At 46.0% G+C, this 21,119-nt stretch overlaps 1 protein-coding gene across 9 annotated transcripts in view; it reads right to left on the bottom strand.

The window, feature by feature from the left end:
• shank2 (SH3 and multiple ankyrin repeat domains 2) overlaps positions 1-21,119 on the bottom strand; it is a 310,238-nt gene that overhangs the window by 62,059 nt on the left and 227,060 nt on the right. For all 9 annotated transcript variants that reach the window (XM_031899735.1, XM_031899734.1, XM_031899733.1 and 6 more), the window contains 2 exon segments: positions 7,368-7,450; positions 4,968-5,092 (listed from right to left, as the gene is read on the bottom strand). In XM_031899735.1, the coding sequence (XP_031755595.1) occupies positions 4,968-5,092; positions 7,368-7,450 (208 nt within the window).

Genomic DNA, 21,119 nt, shown 5'->3' on the forward strand with positions numbered 1-21,119 from the left:
GGGCACCCAGGGGAAGGCCACTTTATGCGCTGATATGTTAAGGGCAGAGCTAGGGATGCTGTTCGGAGCGCTGGGGAAGCTGACACCACGTTACATAAAGTACAAAACGGTCGGGCGCGGTGCCAACATACAGTGACCCGATCCAATAACAGCAGATTTATATTCTGATGCCAAACAGAACGGCAGGTGAAATCCAACATGTTGTATAAACTAGGGGAGGGGTATTAGAGTAGGGGAGAAAGGGAATGTGGGGGGTCATGCAGGATCAGAGCGGCCAATTGGGGGCACACATACAGGAATGGATGTTACAGTTGGGTAATGGCTGTGCCCTGCATGTGGCCTGACAGTTTTCCCTTAATTAGCAGGATCATCAGTTACTTCAGCCTAAGACCCCAACAACTACTCAAGCCCCCCACATGGCCAGTACCACAAGGGTCCCACCTGGCCAGCCCCACAGTTTAAGAACTATTGCTCTAAACAGTAATGGATTTTCCCTCTATATGTGCACAGAACCCCTCAGTGACTTCTAATATCCTTATCATTTACAGTAGGGGGTACATTATCCCTTATAATACATGAGTGATACTCAGAGTTCCCTGTATAACTCAGCCTGCAGCCTTGTGCCTTTATATGGGCACAGAACCCCTCAGTGACTGCTAATATCCTTATCATTTACAGTAGGGGGTACATTATCCCTTATAATACATGAGTGATACTCAGAGTTCCCTGTATAACTCAGCCTGCAGCCTTGTGCCTTTATATGGGCACAGAACCCCTCAGTGACTGCTAATATCCTTATCATTTACAGTAGGGGGTACATTATCCCTTATAATACATGAGTGATACTCAGAGTTCCCTGTATAACTCAGCCTGCAGCCTTGTGCCTTTATATGGGCACAGAACCCCTCAGTGTCTGCTAATATCCTTATCATTTACAGTAGGGGGTACATTATCCCTTATAATACATGAGTGATACTCAGAGTTCCCTGTATAACTCAGCCTGCAGCCTTGTGCCTTTATATGGGCACAGAACCCCTCAGTGGCTTCTAATATCCTTATCATTTACAGTAGGGGGTATAATAGCATCTTAATATTTAAAAAATGATTTTCTCCAATACTGTTCGACAGTGAGTAATGTAGACAGCCACAAATTCCCCACAACAGAGAAGGCTAGAATATTGTGTGAGTGACAGAGGGATAAATACAATGGATGTAGAGATGACGGTGCCCCGGGGCAAGTTCTAGGGATGGACAAAGAGAACAATATCTTCCCTGGGCCCTGAGCATCACACACCCTTTGAGAGTGCAGAGGAGATGAAGGTACAAAGGGCATATTATATTGTGCAAGAGCTGTTAGATATTTGCAGTAAATACATCACCAATGATACAGGCCTGGTACCCCTGCAGGTATAACTGAACCTCACAAAGGTCATTAGGGACTGGCCAAGCTGCGGCCCCTGCCGGGGGGTCACTCGGTCGCCATACACACGCTTTATATTCCTTTATAGTCATTTTATGGGCATTTGCTAAACTATTTCATTATCTAGGCATCCAAAAAATCTACACCAAAGGCCTAGAATCATAGCTACCGTCACCATGGCAACCTTAGCCCAGCAACTACATCAGGCAGGCAGCCATGTTGGAAATTTTATCTAATTACTTCTTAGTGGGGGAAAAATGCTCTGCCTGCTTATGTAATTTTCCCATTTGCTAGGAGACTTTGAGGTATTTTGTGGAAATAATTAGATTTGATATTCCCAAGTGTTACCATGTGTTTTCTGATGCTTACAAACGGGCTTGAAAGACATTTTTTTTCCCTGTGTGAATTATTTTTTTGTATTTGCCTTTAAGATTGGACTCTAGCTGCTAAGGCTTTTTTGCAGAATTCTTTGAAAATCATAATATCTTTCTAGAATATAGTAAATCCCATGTCACCATATTAAACAAGTGTGATGGCACAGAACTTTGAAAGTTTCTCTGGGAAGGGACTGTGGCTGTGGGATAGCAGGTATAGTAGGGAGAGATGGTGCCTATAGTAGCAGTGGGGGGATAATAGCCTCTGGGAAGGGACTGGGGCTGTGGGATAGCAGGTATAGTAGGGAGAGATGGTGCCTATAGTAGCAGTGGGGGGATAATAGCCTCTGGGAAGGGACTGGGGCTGTGGGATAGCAGGTATTGTAGGGAGAGATGGTGCCTATAGTAGCAGTGGGGGGATAATAGCCTCTGGGAAGGGACTGGGGCTGTGGGATAGCAGGTATAGTAGGGAGAGATGGTGCCTATAGTAGCAGTGGGATAATAGCTTCTGGGAACGGACTGGGGCTGTGGGATAGCAGGTATAGTAGGGAGAGATGGTGCCTATAGTAGCAGTGGGGGGATAATAGCCTCTGGGAAGGGACTGGGGCTGTGGGATAGCAGGTATAGTAGGGAGAGATGGTGCCTATAGTAGCAGTGAGGGGATAATAGCATCTGGGAAGGGACTGGGGCTGTGGGATAGCAGGTATAGTAGGGAGAGATGATGCCTATAGTAGCAGTGGGATAATAGCCTCTGGGAAGGGACTGGGGCTGTGGGATAGCAGGTATTGTAGGGAGAGATGGTGCCTATAGTAGCAGTGGGGGGATAATAGCCTCTGGGAAGGGACTGGGGCTGTGGGATAGCAGGTATAGTAGGGAGAGATGGTGCCTATAGTAGCAGTGGGGGGATAATAGCCTCTGGGAAGGGACTGGGGCTGTGGGATAGCAGGTATAGTAGGGAGAGATGGTGCCTATAGTAGCAGTGGGATAATAGCCTCTGGGAAGGGACTGGGGCTGTGGGATAGCAGGTATAGTAGGGAGAGATGGTGCCTATAGTAGCAGTGGGGAGGATAATAGCCTCTGGGAAGGGACTGGGGCTGTGGGATAGCAGGTATAGTAGGGAGAGATGGTGCCTATAGTAGCAGTGGGGGGATAATAGCCTCTGGGAAGGGACTGGGGCTGTGGGATAGCAGGTATAGTAGGGTAACAACAAAGATGCTATATGCCATATAGCCTTACTTTATATGGAAGGGAACCCCACAATTTCAATATTTCGCACCACCATACCCACACTAAAGAGCTCTGACAAGGGAGCTACAGTATTTGGTGCAGACACTGACAGTTCATAGGATGGCCAACTCTTAACACATTTACAATACAAGCCACTGAAGAAAGATGTAGAACTCTTGAGTAACCCATTCTTTGCCACTTGTAGCAATATTAAGACTTACAGACAGGCTAGCAGAATCAATACCAATAGCCAAGAAGCCAATCAGTTCTCAACATTTAAAATGTGAGCTCTGCAGGCAAGGATCCCCTTCCTCTTTCCCCTGTGACACTTAGCTCTTAAACTTTTACAATATATTTTCCTTTTCCTATTATAACAAATCCACGTGCACAATAAGTATCCAAGGAAGTCCATGTTTCTCCCTGTGGCCTATGGTTATAGATGCTATATATCTGCTTAATCTTTCAGCAACTACTGATCCCAGCCTATAGCAATAAGCCTATAGCAATATATCTAGAAAACAACATAAGGGAAGATTTCCCAGACCCAACCTTATTACATGACAGCAAGTCAGCTTTGTACCGCAGGATAAGAAACAATCAGGCCCATAATGAGCTTGTTCTCCAGGGGTGGATTATTTTACCAAAGGAATGGTTTGTTCTATATGGCACGTGCTACCAGCAGGGTATCAGAGACATTCTAATCCAACATGTTCTTCTATAAAGTGATGTATAACTCAGAGCTTGGGCAAACTGTCTCAGGCTGGAGAATGTAACTCAGAGCTTGGCCAAACTGTCTCAGGCTGGAGAGTGTAACTCAGAGCTTGGCCAAACTGTCTCAGGCTGGAGAATGTAACTCAGAGCTTGGCCAAACTGTCTCAGGCTGGAGAGTGTAACTCAGAGCTTGGCCAAAGTGTCTCAGGCTGGAGAATGTAACTCAGAGCTTGGGCAAACTGTCTCAGGCTGGAGAGTGTAACTCAGAGCTTGGCCAAAGTGTCTCAGGCTGGAGAATGTAACTCAGAGCTTGGCCAAAGTGTCTCAAGCTGGAGAATGTAACTCAGAGCTTGGCCAAACTGTCTCAGGCTGGAGAGTGTAACTCAGAGCTTGGCCAAAGTGTCTCAAGCTGGAGAATGTAACTCAGAGCTTGGCCAAAGTGTCTCAAGCTGGAGAATGTAACTCAGAGCTTGGCCAAACTGTCTCAGGCTGGAGAATGTAACTCAGAGCTTGGCCAAACTGTCTCAGGCTGGAGAATGCAACTCAGAGCTTGGCCAAACTGTCTCAGGCTGGAGAGTGTAACTCAGAGCTTGGCCAAACTGTCTCAGGCTGAAGAGTGTAACTCAGAGCTTGGCCAAAGTGTCTCAGGCTGGAGAGTGTAACTCAGAGCTTGGCCAAAGTGTCTCAGGCTGGAGAGTGTAACTCAGAGCTTGGCCAAAGTGTCTCAGGCTGGAGAGTGTAACTCAGAGCTTGGCCAAAGTGTCTCAGGCTGGAGAGTGTAACTCAGAGCTTGGCCAAAGTGTCTCAGGCTGGAGAGTGTAACTCAGAGCTTGGCCAAACTGTCTCAGGCTGGAGAACAAGTCACTGAGTTTGATCATTGACAGCAGCTGAAGAGCCAAACCACAACATTCCCAGCATTAGACTTTAATCTCTGCACAGAAACCCACAACTTATTACACAAACCAACACAATGCTCAACAGAGAAGCAAACACATTAGTGACATAAGCTAAAAGTAAACCTTGACTAGAGCACAGTGCCCCCCAGTATGAGGGTAACCTTAACACCTCTGCTTCCCCAGGCCAGGAGCCACATATACACATCAGATAGATAACAGACCTATTGGTTCATGTTCATAATAAGCCAATACAATAAACCAGGACCATGACTTAAGACACAGCCATTTTGGAATATATTTTCAATAAGAGATGAAAAAAAACCCAACCGTGTTCCTTACCTCAATCAGGAAGTCCCCAGTGCGTAGGCCGGCTTGCCAAGCCACCCCATCCTCATCCACTGACTCCAGGTACTGCAGGGCCGGAAAGGCTGGTGTTGGGTTGAACTCCTCAATAGGTGTATCAGCTTATGGGGCAAACAAAAACACACATGAGATTGAATGATTACTTCTCACTGTAATGAAATGGCTAATTATTAAGTTGTACAAATGGACATAGTTCAACAGAGTTACAGCAGAACTGGAGCCGGAGGCTAGTAGCATGGAGAAGGGACCTCCAAAGGCAGTCACTGAAAGACCTCCATAGAGCGGATTCACTTGCCAGCATCCCTTTATACAAACAGGGCCAGTTCATGTAAGGATAACAGAGTGGCCTAATACAGACAGCAGTCATATGAACATCAGTTCAGAGTAAATACTATAATGTTTGCATTTTGTCAAACTTTATGGCAAGGCTTATGTGTTGTAATAGGTGAGTCTTGTGTTGTGTTGGTGGAATTGTGGTTGACTTTGTAGCAAAGCAAGACTTGATTAACACTACTTTGAAGTCTCAACAAAAACTAAACATAGGCCTCACTCAAAAGAAAACACAAAAAAAACATCAAACAATACAACACACTAATCTAATATAACACACATGATTCCACCAACATAGCATTCAAGGCTCATCCAATACAACACAACATTTTACCAACACAACACTCACCCAATACAACACAAGAATCCATCAACACAACACTCAAGACTCACCCAATACAACACATGATTCCACCAACACAACACTCAAGACTCACCCAATACAACACATGATTCCACCAACACAACACTCAAGACTCACCCAATACAACACATGATTCCACCAACACAACACTCAAGACTCACCCAATACAACACATGATTCCATCAACACAACACTCAAGACTCACCCAATACAACACATGATTCCACCAACACAACACTCAAGACTCACCCAATACAACACATGATTCCACCAACACAACACTCAAGACTAACCCAATACAACACATGATTCCACCAACACAACACTCAAGACTCACCCAATACAACACATGATTCCACCAACACAACACTCAAGACTAACCCAATACAACACATGATTCCACCAACACGACACAAGGCTCACCCAACACAATACACAAGATTCCACAAACATAGCACTCAAAATACACCCCATGCAACACACCAGATGCCACCAATACAATACTTATCAAATACAAACACACAATCCCACCAACACAGCACAAAACTCAACCAATACAACATTCAAGATTCCATCTCAACACTCACCCCAATAACAACTGAACACAGCACACACACACCCACTGACCCACATGGCACAAAAGTCCCAATGAAAAGCAACATTTACAAATGTCATGTCTCGTTCTTTCTGGTTTTTTTTGTCCTATTTCCATTGGTCGCGGCAACTACATGGCGACTTTCATGCCATAGTGTACTGCATTAGCCGCTGCGACTAACCACACACGATTTTTTGTTTGTGCGGATTAGTTGTGGCGACTTTTTAAAAAGTCGTGGCAACTGATCGCTGTGTGTGTCTTTGCCCTTACTGAGGTGGTGAGGGGGAGGAGGGAGAAACCCCCTTTGCAAAGCAACAGTGAATCCCATCGTACCTTGCTCTAGGCCTTTGGACCAGGCAAGATTTATGGTTACAGTGAATTCTAAGAAGGTCTGGAGGTATCAGTTCATTATCATGAGTAGCGGGCAAACTGTTGGCCTAGTTAGAGCTGGTGCTTGACAGATGTCACCAAACAAACTTCCCACCAGCAGCGTCCTGACAGCCAATGGCTGCTGGGGAGTTACAGTTCAGCCGGAGAGCGACAAGTTGCAGACACCTGCGTCTAGTGGCTACTGATGTCACTGCTTCCACACTGCAGGGAACACTGATTATTCCGGGGGGATAACCCCTTATAGTCTGACCCTTTGCTAACAAGGTGGGCTCCGCTCTTGCACGTTAAGAGACAACAGAGCGATTTTTATAAAGCGTCTCGCTGCATTTAGAACATAATGATGCGCTGTCAGCGGGAACAACAATGCAATAACTGCGATTGTGCATAATTTATATCCCACATCAACAGCTTGCAAGGGCGCTTTAACCCCTTCACAGCCAAGAGGGCCCTGCGCCGCAATGGAAGTCAGGCGCTGAGAGCTTTTTTTTGGTAATGAGAAACTTTCCGTGGAGAGTAAATGGCGAGTAAAAGGAATGGACAAGTGCAACTCCTCCAGGTGTCTCCGATAACATCTGGGGGGGCTTCCACTTGCCCACGGCCACAGGGGCAAAGTAAAGGGGGTCCTAATTTGACCTAATTCAGAGGGGGGGTTGCTTTACAGCACAGACAAGCGGATAATGACATGCAGTGCACTTACCCTTTGCCCCTCGGAGCACAAATCCAAAACCTTCATTGTCCTTTTTCTGGAGCACCACGGTCTTCTCCTCGATGATGCAGTCACTGTAGGGAGAATGTCGAGCATAACGGCTGTTATTAAACCCTCTCATCATGACTGCAGCAGTCGGTCTTCGAGAACGCATCTTCATCATCGTTACCGTCACAGGCAATTACTCAGACAAGCAGTGCAGGTGGCAAGCATTAACATTAAAGAAGAAAAATCAGGAAAGAAATGCATAAGGGGGGGGCAAAAAAAAAAAAAAAAAGACCAATTAATCCGATGTGACATAGTGGAAAAGCTGCAAGAAGGAGGAAGAGGAGCGAGGGAGGCAGACAGCGGGCATGCTGATCTCCGCTACGTACAAATGGCTGGGGGAATGTGTAATCATGTCAGCTGTGTGCTAGACAGGGCGGCCAACGGAGGGGGGGTACGGAATAAAAAGAATAAATAAAGTGAATAATGATCTCCTTAATAAAATCTTCAGCTGTAAATCCAAGCAAGGCATCCCCCGGCCGAGCCGCCGCTAAACCAGCCGGTGGCAAAATCGGGAGGCATCACTTTAAAAGTGGGGTCTCTCCTCCTGTCTCCCCCAGTTGGAAAGAAGGCACACATGAAATCCAAATTGCCTTGCATCAAAAGCCCATTCCCAGGGCTACTGGAGGCTGCAAGGAATCTCACGCGGTCACATGACTTTGCCTACAATGCAAGCAACGTGCAGCTCCGCGTCACCAAGGCACCGATTTCCACAGCATTAGAAAGGGGGGGGGGGGAACTGCATAATTTAAATAGTAACAGGGGAGGCTGGATGTGCAGGGAACCGGAGGCACATGTTGTACTGCAGGGAAATGCTTGCCTAGCTGCAGCTTGTGTAGGAACAGCCACAGTCTGGTCTAAATGCCAGGCTAAACGGGTTACACGCTTCCTTCTGCATTACAGGTGTCAGGTGTGTAATGCAGGGAAGGGAGATGGGAGTAGGGTAAGAAGGAAATATATTCCATAGAAATAGAAAATCATAGAGAATCCTACTATAGGCACCATCTCTTCCTACTATACCTGCTATCCCACAGCCCCAGTCCCTTCCCAGAGGCTATTATCCCCCCACTGCTACTATAGGCACCATCTCTCCCTACTATACCTGCTATCCCACAGCCCCAGTCCCTTCCCAGAGGCTATTATCCCCCCACTGCTACTATAGGCACCATCTCTCCCTACTATACCTGCTATCCCACAGCCCCAGTCCCTTCCAGAGGCTATTATCCCCCCACTGCTACTATAGGCACCATCTCTCCCTACTATACCTGCTATCCCACAGCCATAGTCCCTTCCCAGAGGCTATTATCCCACTGCTACTATAGGCACCATCTCTCCCTACTATACCTGCTATCCCACAGCCCCACCCCCTTCCCAGAGGCTATTATCCCACTGCTACTATAGGCACCATCTCTCCCTACTATACCTGCTATCCCACAGCCCCACCCCCTTCCCAGAGGCTATTATCCCACTGCTACTATAGGCACCATCTCTTCCTACTATACCTGCTATCCCACAGCCCCACCCCCTTCCCAGAGGCTATTATCCCACTGCTACTATAGGCACCATCTCTCCCTACTATACCTGCTATCCCACAGCCACAGTCCCTTCCCAGAGGCTATTATCCCACTGTTACTATAGGCACCATCTCTCCCTACTATACCTGCTATCCCACAGCCACAGTCCCTTCCCAGAGGCTATTATCCCACTGCTACTATAGGCACCATCTCTCCCTACTATACCTGCTATCCCACAGCCATAGTCCCTTCCCAGAGGCTATTATCCCACTGCTACTATAGGCACCATCTCTCCCTACAATACCTGCTATCCCACAGCCCCAAGCCCTTCCCAGAGGCTATTATCCCACTGCTACTATAGGCACCATCTCTCCCTACTATACCTGCTATCCCACAGCCCCAGTCCCTTCCCAGAGGCTATTATCCCCCCACTGCTACTATAGGCACCATCTCTCCCTACTATACCTGCTATCCCACAGCCCCAGTCCCTTCCCAGAGGCTATTATCCCCCCACTGCTACTATAGGCACCATCTCTCCCTACTATACCTGCTATCCCACAGCCCCAGTCCCTTCCCAGAGGCTATTATCCCACTGCTACTATAGGCACCATCTCTCCCTACTATACCTGCTATCCCACAGCCCCAGTCCCTTCCCAGAGGCTATTATCCCACTGCTACTATAGGCACCATCTCTCCCTACTATACCTGCTATCCCACAGCCCCAGTCCCTTCCCAGAGGCTATTATCCCCCACTGCTACTATAGGCACCATCTCTGTGAAAGGGGTTAAAATTCCATTGAACTCTATGGATTACAACACTCAGTGACGTCAATCATCATTACTACCCCAGCTAAACGTTAATATCAATCCACTGCATTTCATATGAATAACATAAATTGGTTCTGGTAGATATATATATATATATTGTTGAGGCACAGAATGGCATTTGGGTAAGTGGGCTTGCATTAGACTGCAGCCATTTCTGTTCCTAAGCAAGGTCCGTGCAGCCATAGCAGAGAGCTGATCAATAGTACACGCTGCCCGTCAGGTTGAAAGGGAGTCTGACCAGAATTTTTAAGTGCCCGTCACCTCACTTGACCACTCATACACCTTGTGTGCCTTTGTTCTCTCTTAGATTTAGTAGATCCGTATAATGCAACCCTATGAGACATGTGTTTTGCACTATGCTGGGCTGTTAAATATATAAAATATAGGATTACTATACTTCCAGCATTCAGCACTACTAGCTTCCCATCATGCAGAATGGTTCAATCCCAGTCTGCAGCACATGGAAACCCCAGAATGCACTACTGTCAGACCAACCCGCACATTTATATTTTCCTGGTCAGGCCCCATTACGCCCCAACCATATGCCCCTGGCAACGTCTTCAGTCAAGCTCCCAGACCTACCACTGGCGCTATGCTGAAGAAGAATGGCGCCAATAAGAGGATACGGTCTGAAGGAAAAAACCAAGGGGCCCCCCTAACGCTGAGGCCCTCGGCTATTGCCCCGAGTATATAATACTACTGCACTACACCAGAAATCTGTGGAAGACTGACTGTCAGCTCCCGCCGCGGGACATTGATGGATGAAGTTACCTCCCTTCTAGTAAATGTTTGCTGATGGCTAAGAATCACATAAGGATCATTAGTAAGTATTGCTGTGAGGCACAATTGAGCAACTTGCCGGGCCCTAGGGGGGCAGAAATGGCAAGTGATGCTCCTTTCCGCTGCCCCCTCGGCCTATGGTGATGCTTCCCTGGGTGTGAATCTAAAATGCTGATAAAGAGCCTCATTAATTGGCTGCTAATCACAGCTCATTGGAAAATCTATATTCAGATTCATTACAGTATGTGGCCTAGCTTTGCCCAATCAGAGAGACATTGTAAGGGTAGTGGTCTCTGTAATGTAGAGCAGGGATTCTTAACATATGACCTTAAATATGGTTGGGTCCTCATGTTCCCCTTTAAAACAATCACATTTCCTCCCACAAAAGAAGTGTAAATTGGTTCTATCTTGGGCCACAGGGCCCATTCCTAGTCTCATAGGGAAAAAGTTCAAGAATCCCTGCAGTTGAGAAGGAAAGGCATTCTGGCATTTTATTGCCATTAGATTAGTCACAATAGTACATCCTGGAATGCTATATTTGTTCTTCAGAATGTTTTACCAGCCATAGAGGCTCTGTTCTGTTTGTTTAAGATAGCAGCTGCCATTTTAGCTTGGTCTGGCTTCACTTCCCTGCCTGCACACTGCTCCTGGAACAGCTCTAAACTCAGATTAGATGGCAGAGATGGGAGAGGGAGAGAGGAGAGATGGGAGAGGGAGGAGGAGAAGGGATGGGGAGAGAGGAGAGATGGGAAAGGGTGAAGGCATGGGGAGAGAGGAGAGATGGGAAAGGGTGAAGGCATGGGGAGAGAGGAGAGATGGGAGAAGGGATGGGGAGAGATGGGAGAGGGAGAAGGGATGGGGAGAGAGGAGAGATGGGAGAGGGAGAAGGGAAGGGGAGAGAGGAGAGATGGGAGAAGGAGAAGGGATGGGGAGAGGGGAGAGATGGGAGAGGGGATGGGGAGAGAGGAGAGATGGGAGAGGGAGAAGGGAAGGGGAGAGAGGAGAGATGGGAGAAGGAGAAGGGATGGGGAGAGGGGAGAGATGGGAGAGGGGATGGGGAGAGAGGAAAGATGGGAGAGGGAGGAGGAGAAGGAGAGAGGAGAGATGGGAGAGGGAGAAGGAGAAGGGAAAGGGAAAGAGGAGAGATGGGAGAAGGGATGGGGAGGGAGGAGAGATGGGAGAAGGAGAAGGGATGGGGAGAGAGGAGAGATGGGAGAGGGAGAAGGGATAGGGAGAGAGGAGAGATGGGAGAGGGAGAAGGAGAAGGGGAGAGGAGAGATGGGAGAAGGAGAAGGGATGGGGAGAGAGGAGAGATGGGAGAGGGAGAAGGAGAAGGGAAGGGGAGAGAGGAGAGATTGGAGAAGGAGAAGGGATGGGGAGAGAGGAGAGATGGGAGAGGGAGAAGGGATGGGGAGAGAGGAGAGATGGGAGAGGGAGAAGGGAAGGGGAGAGATGAGAGATGGGAGAAGGAGAAGGGATGGGGAGAGAGGAGAGATGGGAGAAGGAGAAGGGATGGGGAGAGAGGAGAGATGGGAGAGGGAGAAGGGATGGGGAGAGAGGAGAGATGGGAGAGGGAGAAGGGATGGGGAGAGAGGAGAGATGGGAGAGGGAGAAGGGAAGGGGAGAGATGAGAGATGGGAGAAGGAGAAGGGATGGGGAGAGAGGAGAGATGGGAGAAGGAGAAGGGATGGGGAGAGAGGAGAGATGGGAGAGGGAGAAGGGAAGGGGAGAGATGAGAGATGGGAGAAGGAGAAGGGATGGGGAGAGAGGAGAGATGGGAGAAGGAGAAGGGATGGGGAGAGAGGAGAGATGGGAGAAGGAGAAGGGATGGGGAGAGAGGAGAGATGGGAGAGGGAGAAGGGAAGGGGAGAGAGGAGAGATGGGAGAAGAGATGGGGAGAGAGAAGCAAACTGAGCAGAGTATTCCATGCCCTGAAATTTTTTTCTGAGAGCAGGAAGTCCAACACAGAAGATCACGTATACAGAATTAAATGAAATGTGGTGTTTCTTTTCACAAAGGAGCTGCAGTTCTGTGAGTGCTTATGGGTGTATTTATATAGACCTTTCTGGTAAAGCTTACTGAGTTTTTAGGGACATGGCAACGTACAGTTGAGGCAGGACTCAAGAATATGCAACATACATGGGGCACAGTCACAAAATTGGCCAAAGACAGAGAGAAGCTGAAACCTCCGTTGTTGCCTTACACGCCAGTGGGCATAACAAGCAGTGATGGGGAGGGTAGGGCCAGTATTATACATGTAATGACAATATACTTGCTGGTAAATGTGCAATCCTTCTTCTTTGTATCCCAGTTTTGCATGGTGACTCCACCAGAACTGAAATAAGTGGCGGCTGATCTGGCAGTCTAACTGTATCCATCGCGCCACTGTGACTTCAAACAACCCCAGGCTAGTAACATTTACTGGTAGAGGTTGCTAGGGGAAGAGTCATCTACCTTTTCTCTGATCAGTGGAGCAAAATCTCAAGACTTTCCTATTTACAGTAACTTAATTTTCAGCCGACCAGGTGGCGCTTTTGTTTTAAATTAATTATCATATCAAACTCATATCTGCCCAATTAAACTACAGCCCCCATACACATATCTGCCCAATTAACCTACAGCCCCGATACACATATCTGCCCAATTAAACTACAGCCCGCATACACATATCTGCCCAATTATCCTACAGCCCCGATACACTTATCTGCCCAATTAACTTACTTTACAGCCCCGATACACATATCTGCCCAATTATCCTACAGCCCCCATACACATATCTGCCCAATTATCCTACAGCCCCCATACACATATCTGCCCAATTATCTTACTTTACAGCCCCGATACACATATCTGCCCAATTATCTTACTTTACAGCCCCGATACACATATCTGCCCAATTATCCTACAGCCCCCATACACATATCTGCCCAATTATCTTACTTTACAGCCCCCATACACATATCTGCCCAATTATCCTACAGCCCCGATACACTTATCTGCCCAATTATCTTACTTTACAGCCCCCATACACATATCTGCCCAATTATCTTACTTTACAGCCCCGATACACATATCTGCCCAATTATCCTACAGCCCCCATACACATATCTGCCCAATTATCTTACTTTACAGCCCCCATACACATATCTGCCCAATTATCCTACAGCCCCGATACACTTATCTGCCCAATTATCTTACTTTACAGCCCCCATACACATATCTGCCCAATTATCTTACTTTACAGCCCCCATACACATATCTTCCCAATTATCTTACTTTACAGCCCCGATACACATATCTTCCCAATTATCTTACTTTACAGCCCGATACACTTATCTGCCCAATTATCTTACTTTACAGCCCCCATACACATATCTGCCCAATTATCTTACTTTACAGCCCCCATACACATATCTGCCCAATTATCCTACAGCCCCGATACACTTATCTGCCCAATTATCTTACTTTACAGCCCCCATACACATATCTGCCCAATTATCTTACTTTACAGCCCCGATACACATATCTGCCCAATTATCCTACAGCCCCCATACACATATCTGCCCAATTATCTTACTTTACAGCCCCCATACACATATCTGCCCAATTATCTTACTTTACAGCCCCGATACACATATCTTCCCAATTATCTTACTTTACAGCCCCGATACACATATCTGCCCTATTATCTTACTTTACAGCCCCGATACACATATCTGCCCAATTATCTTACTTTACAGCCCCCATACACATATCTGCCCAATTATCTTACCTTACAGCCCCCATACACATATCTGCCCAATTATCCTACAGCCCCCATACACATATCTGCCCAATTATCTTACTTTACAGCCCCCATACACATATCTTCCCAATTATCTTACTTTACAGCCCCGATACACATATCTGCCCAATTATCCTACAGCCCCCATACACATATCTGCCCAATTATCTTACTTTACAGCCCCCATACACATATCTGCCCAATTATCTTACTTTACAGCCCCGATACACATATCTGCCCAATTATCTTACTTTACAGCCCCCATACACATATCTTCCCAATTATCTTACTTTACAGCCCCCATACACATATCTGCCCAATTATCTTACTTTACAGCCCCGATACACATATCTGCCCAATTATCTTACTTTACAGCCCCGATACACATATCTGCCCAATTATCTTACTTTATAGTCCCCATACACATATCTGCCCGATTATCTTACTTTACAGCCCCCATACACATATCTGCACAATTATCTTACCTTACAGCCCCCATACACATATCTGCCCAATTATCTTACTTTACAGCCCCCATACACATATCTTCCCAATTATCTTACTTTACAGCCCCCATACACATATCTGCCCAATTATCTTACTTTACAGCCCCCATACACATATCTTCCCAATTATCTTACTTTACAGCCCCCATACACATATCTGCCCAATTATCTTACTTTACAGCCCCGATACACATATCTGCCCAATTATCTTACTTTACAGCCCCCATACACATATCTTCCCAATTATCTTACTTTACAGCCCCCATACACATATCTGCCCAATTATTTTACTTTACAGCCCCCATACACATATCTTCCCAATTATCTTACTTTACAGCCCCCATACACATATCTGCCCAATTATCTTACTTTACAGCCCCCATACACATATCTTCCCAATTATCTTACTTTACAGCCCCCATACACATATCTTCCCAACTATCTTACTTTACAGCCCCCATACACATATCTTCCCAATTATCTTACTTTACAGCCCCCATACACATATCTGCACAATTATCTTACTTTACAGCCCCCATACACATATCTGCACAATTATCTTACTTTACAGCCCCCATACACATATCTTCCCAATTATCTTACTTTACAGCCCCCATACACATATCTGCCCGATTATCTTACTTTACAGCCCCCATACACATATCTGCACAATTATCTTACCTTACAGCCCCCATACACATATCTGCCCAATTATCTTACTTTACAGCCCCCATACACATATCTGCCCAATTATCTTACTTTACAGCCCCCATACACATATCTGCCCAATTATCTTACTTTATAGTCCCCATACACATATCTGCCCAATTATCTTACTTTACAGCCCCCATACACATATCTGCCCAATTATCTTACTTTACAGCCCCCATACACATATCTTCCCAATTATCTTACTTTACAGCCCCCATACACATATCTGCCCAATTATTTTACTTTACAGCCCCCATACACATATCTTCCCAATTATCTTACTTTACAGCCCCCATACACATATCTGCCCAATTATCTTACTTTACAGCCCCGATACACTTATCTGCCCAATTATCTTACTTTACAGCCCCCATACACATATCTGCCCAATTATCTTAATTTACAGCCCCCATACACATATCTGCCCAATTATCTTACTTTACAGCCCCCATACACATATCTGCCCGATTATCTTACTTTATAGTCCCCATACACATATCTGCCCGATTATCTTACTTTACAGCCCCCATACACATATCTGCCCAATTATCTTACTTTACAGCCCCCATACACATATCTGCCCGATTATCTTACCTTACAGCCCCCATACACATATCTGCCCAATTATCTTACTTTACAGCCCCCATACACATATCTGCCCTATTATCTTACTTTACAGCCCCCATACACATATCTGCCCAATTATCTTACCTTACAGCCCCCATACACATATCTGCCCAATTATCTTACTTTACAGCCCCCATACACATATCTGCCCAATTATCTTACTTTACAGCCCCCATACACATATCTGCCCAATTATCTTACTTTACAGCCCCCATACACATATCTGCACAATTATCTTACCTTACAGCCCCCATACACATATCTGCCCAATTATCTTACTTTACAGCCCCCATACACATATCTGCCCAATTATCTTACTTTACAGCCCCCATACACATATCTGCCCAATTATCTTACTTTACAGCCCCCATACACATATCTGCCCAATTATCTTACTTTACAGCCCCCATACACATATCTGCCCTATTATCTTACTTTACAGCCCCCATACACATATCTGCCCAGTTATCTTACCTTACAGCCCCCATACACATATCTGCCCAATTATCTTACTTTACAGCCCCCATACACATATCTGCCCAATTATCTTACTTTACAGCCCCCATACACATATCTGCCCCAATTATCTTACTTTACAGCCCCCATACACATATCTGCACAATTATCTTACCTTACAGCCCCCATACACATATCTGCCCAATTATCTTACTTTACAGCCCCCATACACATATCTGCCCAATTATCTTACTTTACAGCCCCCATACACATATCTGCCCAATTATCTTACTTTACAGCCCCCATACACATATCTGCCCAATTATCTTACTTTACAGCCCCCATACACATATCTGCCCAATTATCTTACTTTACAGCCCCCATACACATATCTGCCCTATTATCTTACTTTACAGCCCCCATACACATATCAGCCCAATTATCTTACCTTACAGCCCCCATACACATATCAGCCCAATTATCTTACCTTACAGCCCCCATACACATATCAGCCCAATTATCTTACCTTACAGCCCCCATACACATATCTGCCCAGTTATCTTGACCTGACCATTACCATACACAGATGCCTACTCAATGACCTTGCCCACAGGTACCAGTATACTCCTACTTGGCCCCCAATAACCACCATAACCATAAGAACAGGAATAACATATCATCTACTGACAGCACCAAGTTCTGCTATACCCTGTTTGACCCAAAACACCCAGCCGATACTGTAACCCCCACCGCGTGACAGAAACACTTCTCGTCTGACGCCAGCACAATCATCATTTGTTGTTTGCACAGTGGCCGACATATATCCCCATACAGCATTTATCTTCATTAGCATAACATCAAGCTGTAATTACACGGCCCAGACACCAGTCACTGTCAGAGCTGTCATTAATTCCAGAGGGAAGTGGGAATGCCAGCCGAGCCAGATTAGGGGCAGACAGTGAGTGAGAGTGCCACCTCTGCTGACTGGCGCATACGGAAAACCAATATTGTTTTCTAATTCCTCTTGCCGATACAACATGGTGCAGACAGACAAGGAATTCATACAGGGCTAGGAACTAATAAGCCATTTAGATCCTGCGGTGCGTGATGGAGGTGGAGATGGCGCCTCTATAGACACGGAGTGTATCCCAACTGGTGTCCTCCATACTCATGGCCCCCAATGCTCAGCCAACCTGTCCTTACATCCCCCCCCGTAATTGCACTTTCTTGGTTTTCACATGGCGGCACCAGTCAGTAGCACCAGGGGCACCAGATATATCTTGGAGCCATTAAACCACTCCCCCTGCTAGGAAGCCATGATAGAAGATGGCACAGACAAGTGCTGCCTCTCGTTCCAGGTTCAACAGGAGACGTCAGCCTATCCTGTACTTAAGAGCTAATGATTACCTCCATGCAGGAATGAATAAGAAAACCCATTAAATGTTAATAAAGTGTTATTAAAAGCCTCTGCTTCTGTGTTAAAATGCCACTTGTCCAATTCAATTTAACATTAAATAATTAAAATTAATTCCAGCTCTCAAAGATAGTTAAATTAGCTTGCGTTTATTCTGTACCCGAAATCCCTAAATGACAAACACTTCCCAGAACTTCATTTATTCTCGTGTTAGATGTGAAGGGAACCATAGACAGCTCCCAAGTCAAGAGTCTGGTAGGTCCCAAAACCAGTGGTTCTTCAAATTGTTGGACTGGCCCAATGGGGTACGTGAAGCAGTGTCAGTGGGGGTTTAGCCTGAAGGCCAGTTAGGGCAGAAGAATGCCTATTTGATCTTCTAGATGCAGCTGAAAGCCAAGCTTGAAGCATTTGGAACTATGGCCAAATGCCCAATACACTAATGTTTCCTTACATCTTCAATCTGAGCTAAGGGGGGCCATGACCAATGTTGGACCTCCAAAGAGGGGCTTATATTGAAAAAAGTCTAACAAGTTTAAGGCCAGTTAAGGTTGAAGAAAGCCTATTTGATCTTCTAGAGCAGGGGTTCTCAACCTTTCTAATGCCGCGACCCTTTAATACAGTTCCTCATGTTGTGGTGACCCCCCAACGATAGAGGAGCGGTGTCTCGGTTCCTAAGACCATCGGAAATATGTGTTTTCCGATGGTCTTAGGCGACCCCTGTGAAAGGGTTGTTCGACCCCCAAAGGGGTCCCGACCCACAGGTTGAGAACCGCTGTTCTAGATGTACCTAAAAGCCCAGCTTGAAGTCAATTAAGATGAGTATTGTTGGAACTATGGCTGAAGGGCTAATAAACTAATGTTTAGTCTTGTTAGGAGCTAAGGGAAACCATGACTAAAGGTAGACCACCAAAGAGGGGCTTAAACTGGAAAAAGTCTAACAACTTTTAGGCCAGTTAAGGATGAAGAATGGGCTTAAATGTCCAGGCTGGGTAGCAGAGCAGCTCAGGAAAGGGATGGACAGAGAATGACACATTTACCAACAAGTTCATTGCATATCTTGCCAGTGCTGCTCAATATTAAAAAAGAACAGATATTGTTCTAACCTTACCTTCTATTAAACCTCACCAATCACAAAGCCTTCAAAGTGTGTGATAAAAGTTCTTTAACGTGCACATACACATTTATTAATAAACTTGGCCTATAACCTCTCTGATTGACGGCTGGTTCATCTATCTATCTATTTATCTATCTATCTATCTATCTATTTGTCAGCTATCTGTCTATCATCTATCTATCTATCCCTATATCTATCTATCATCTATCTATCATCTATCTATCTATCATCTATCTATCAACAACAACTGTTGACCACTTACCACCAATAAAGCAATAAGCAAACTGCACAGTGACCTCCCCATACTGAGAGGCTCCCAGCCCCACCATGCAGAGAGCCAGCTCTTCCTAATAGAAAGCTATGCATAATGCAAACCACCATTCTCTTTTCTTTATCATACCAACTATTAGCAAATCTGAACTGACAGGAGAAGCTTTTAACCATCTTCTCTGCCTGTCAGCAGCTGGGCCTCTGCAGATATATTCATATAATAACCAGTAATAAAATCCTAGGCAAGTGAAGCTATCTGTTCTATATGCAACCTGCGGACCTACGTCTCCAACAGCACAACAACTCCCATCAGCCTCTCGCAGCCATTGAAGCTTTATCTACCACTAGGTGGCGCACTTCTCTTTATATTTAATTCATACAGCCATAGAGCTGCTGACTTAACTGAGAATAGTGACCCCTAGTGGTGAGGATCTAAAGACATATAAATATAAAGCATATAAATACTTTTGCTCATATTGTAGAACCAAAAAGAAAGCCTTTTTTGTGTTTATAGACAGACATAGAGATAAAGATCAATAGGCAGGTAAAAAGACAAATAGACAGGCTGACAGATAGATCCATACACAGAGACTAAAGGATCAATAAACAGATAGAGATGTAGAAAACCCGATTGATAGACAGAAGTGGATCAACAGATGTGCATAGGGACAGACAGCTGAATCAACTGACTGACAGACAGAAAGAGCCAATGACAGACAGCTATCTAGACCTAGAGACAAATGATTGGTTCTGGTTCCTCGACTCTCTTGGTTCAGGTCCTTTAAAAGCAATGAATTTGGATTTAGCCTGCAGCATCGTTAAAGAGTTAATGCATGCACAAACCAGGCCGACCTAAATTATTCATGGGCGTTTAATTAAAAGTGAGCAATGCTGCTCAGGAGTCACACATGGCTGCTAATAACACATTAACTGGGAGTGTTTGAAGGTAAATACAAGTGGGTCGGCCATGTGCGTTTCGGTGAGAGATGAATCAGTCGGAGGCACTGAGCACTATGATTGCGCTGTCTGCCGAACTCATTTATCTTCACACTCAGCTCCACACGGGAGGGAATTTTATGAATGGACGGGGATGCGCTGCCATCCGTGGCCCCAGGCAACTTGTCTCCTGGGCTTCCCATCTCACACAGTAACGCGGGGCGGGCACGTGACACGGGGATGCGGTGCCATTATGGTGCAGTGAGTGGGTGTTATGTGATACAGGGGAGGATGGTGTAGGGAACATTCCCTGTGTTTGTGGGTCTCAGAGGCGCAATGGCTTGGTGCTTCTTGCAGAGAATTTAAAACAGAGGTGACTGAGCCTGAGCCCTACAAGTAAGGAACCCCACAGAGTAGCAGGTATAGTAGGGAGAGATGGTGCCTATAGTAGCAGTGGGGGGATAATAGCCTCTGGGAAGGGACTGGGGCTGTGGGATAGCAGGTATAGTAGGGAGAGATGGTGCCTATAGTAGCAGTGGGGGGATCATAGCCTCTGGGAAGGGACTGGGGCTGTGGGATAGCAGGTATAGTAGGGAGAGATGGTGCCTATAGTAGCAGTGGGGGGGATAATAGCCTCTGGGAAGGGACTGGGGCTGTGGGATAGCAGGTATAGTAGGGAGAGATGGTGCCTATAGTAGCAGTGGGATAATAGCCTCTGGGAAGGGACTGTGGCTGTGGGATAGCAGGTATAGTAGGGA

Source organism: Xenopus tropicalis, chromosome 4, assembly GCF_000004195.4.
Source record: "Xenopus tropicalis strain Nigerian chromosome 4, UCB_Xtro_10.0, whole genome shotgun sequence".
Taxonomy (NCBI): Eukaryota; Metazoa; Chordata; class Amphibia; order Anura; family Pipidae; genus Xenopus; species Xenopus tropicalis.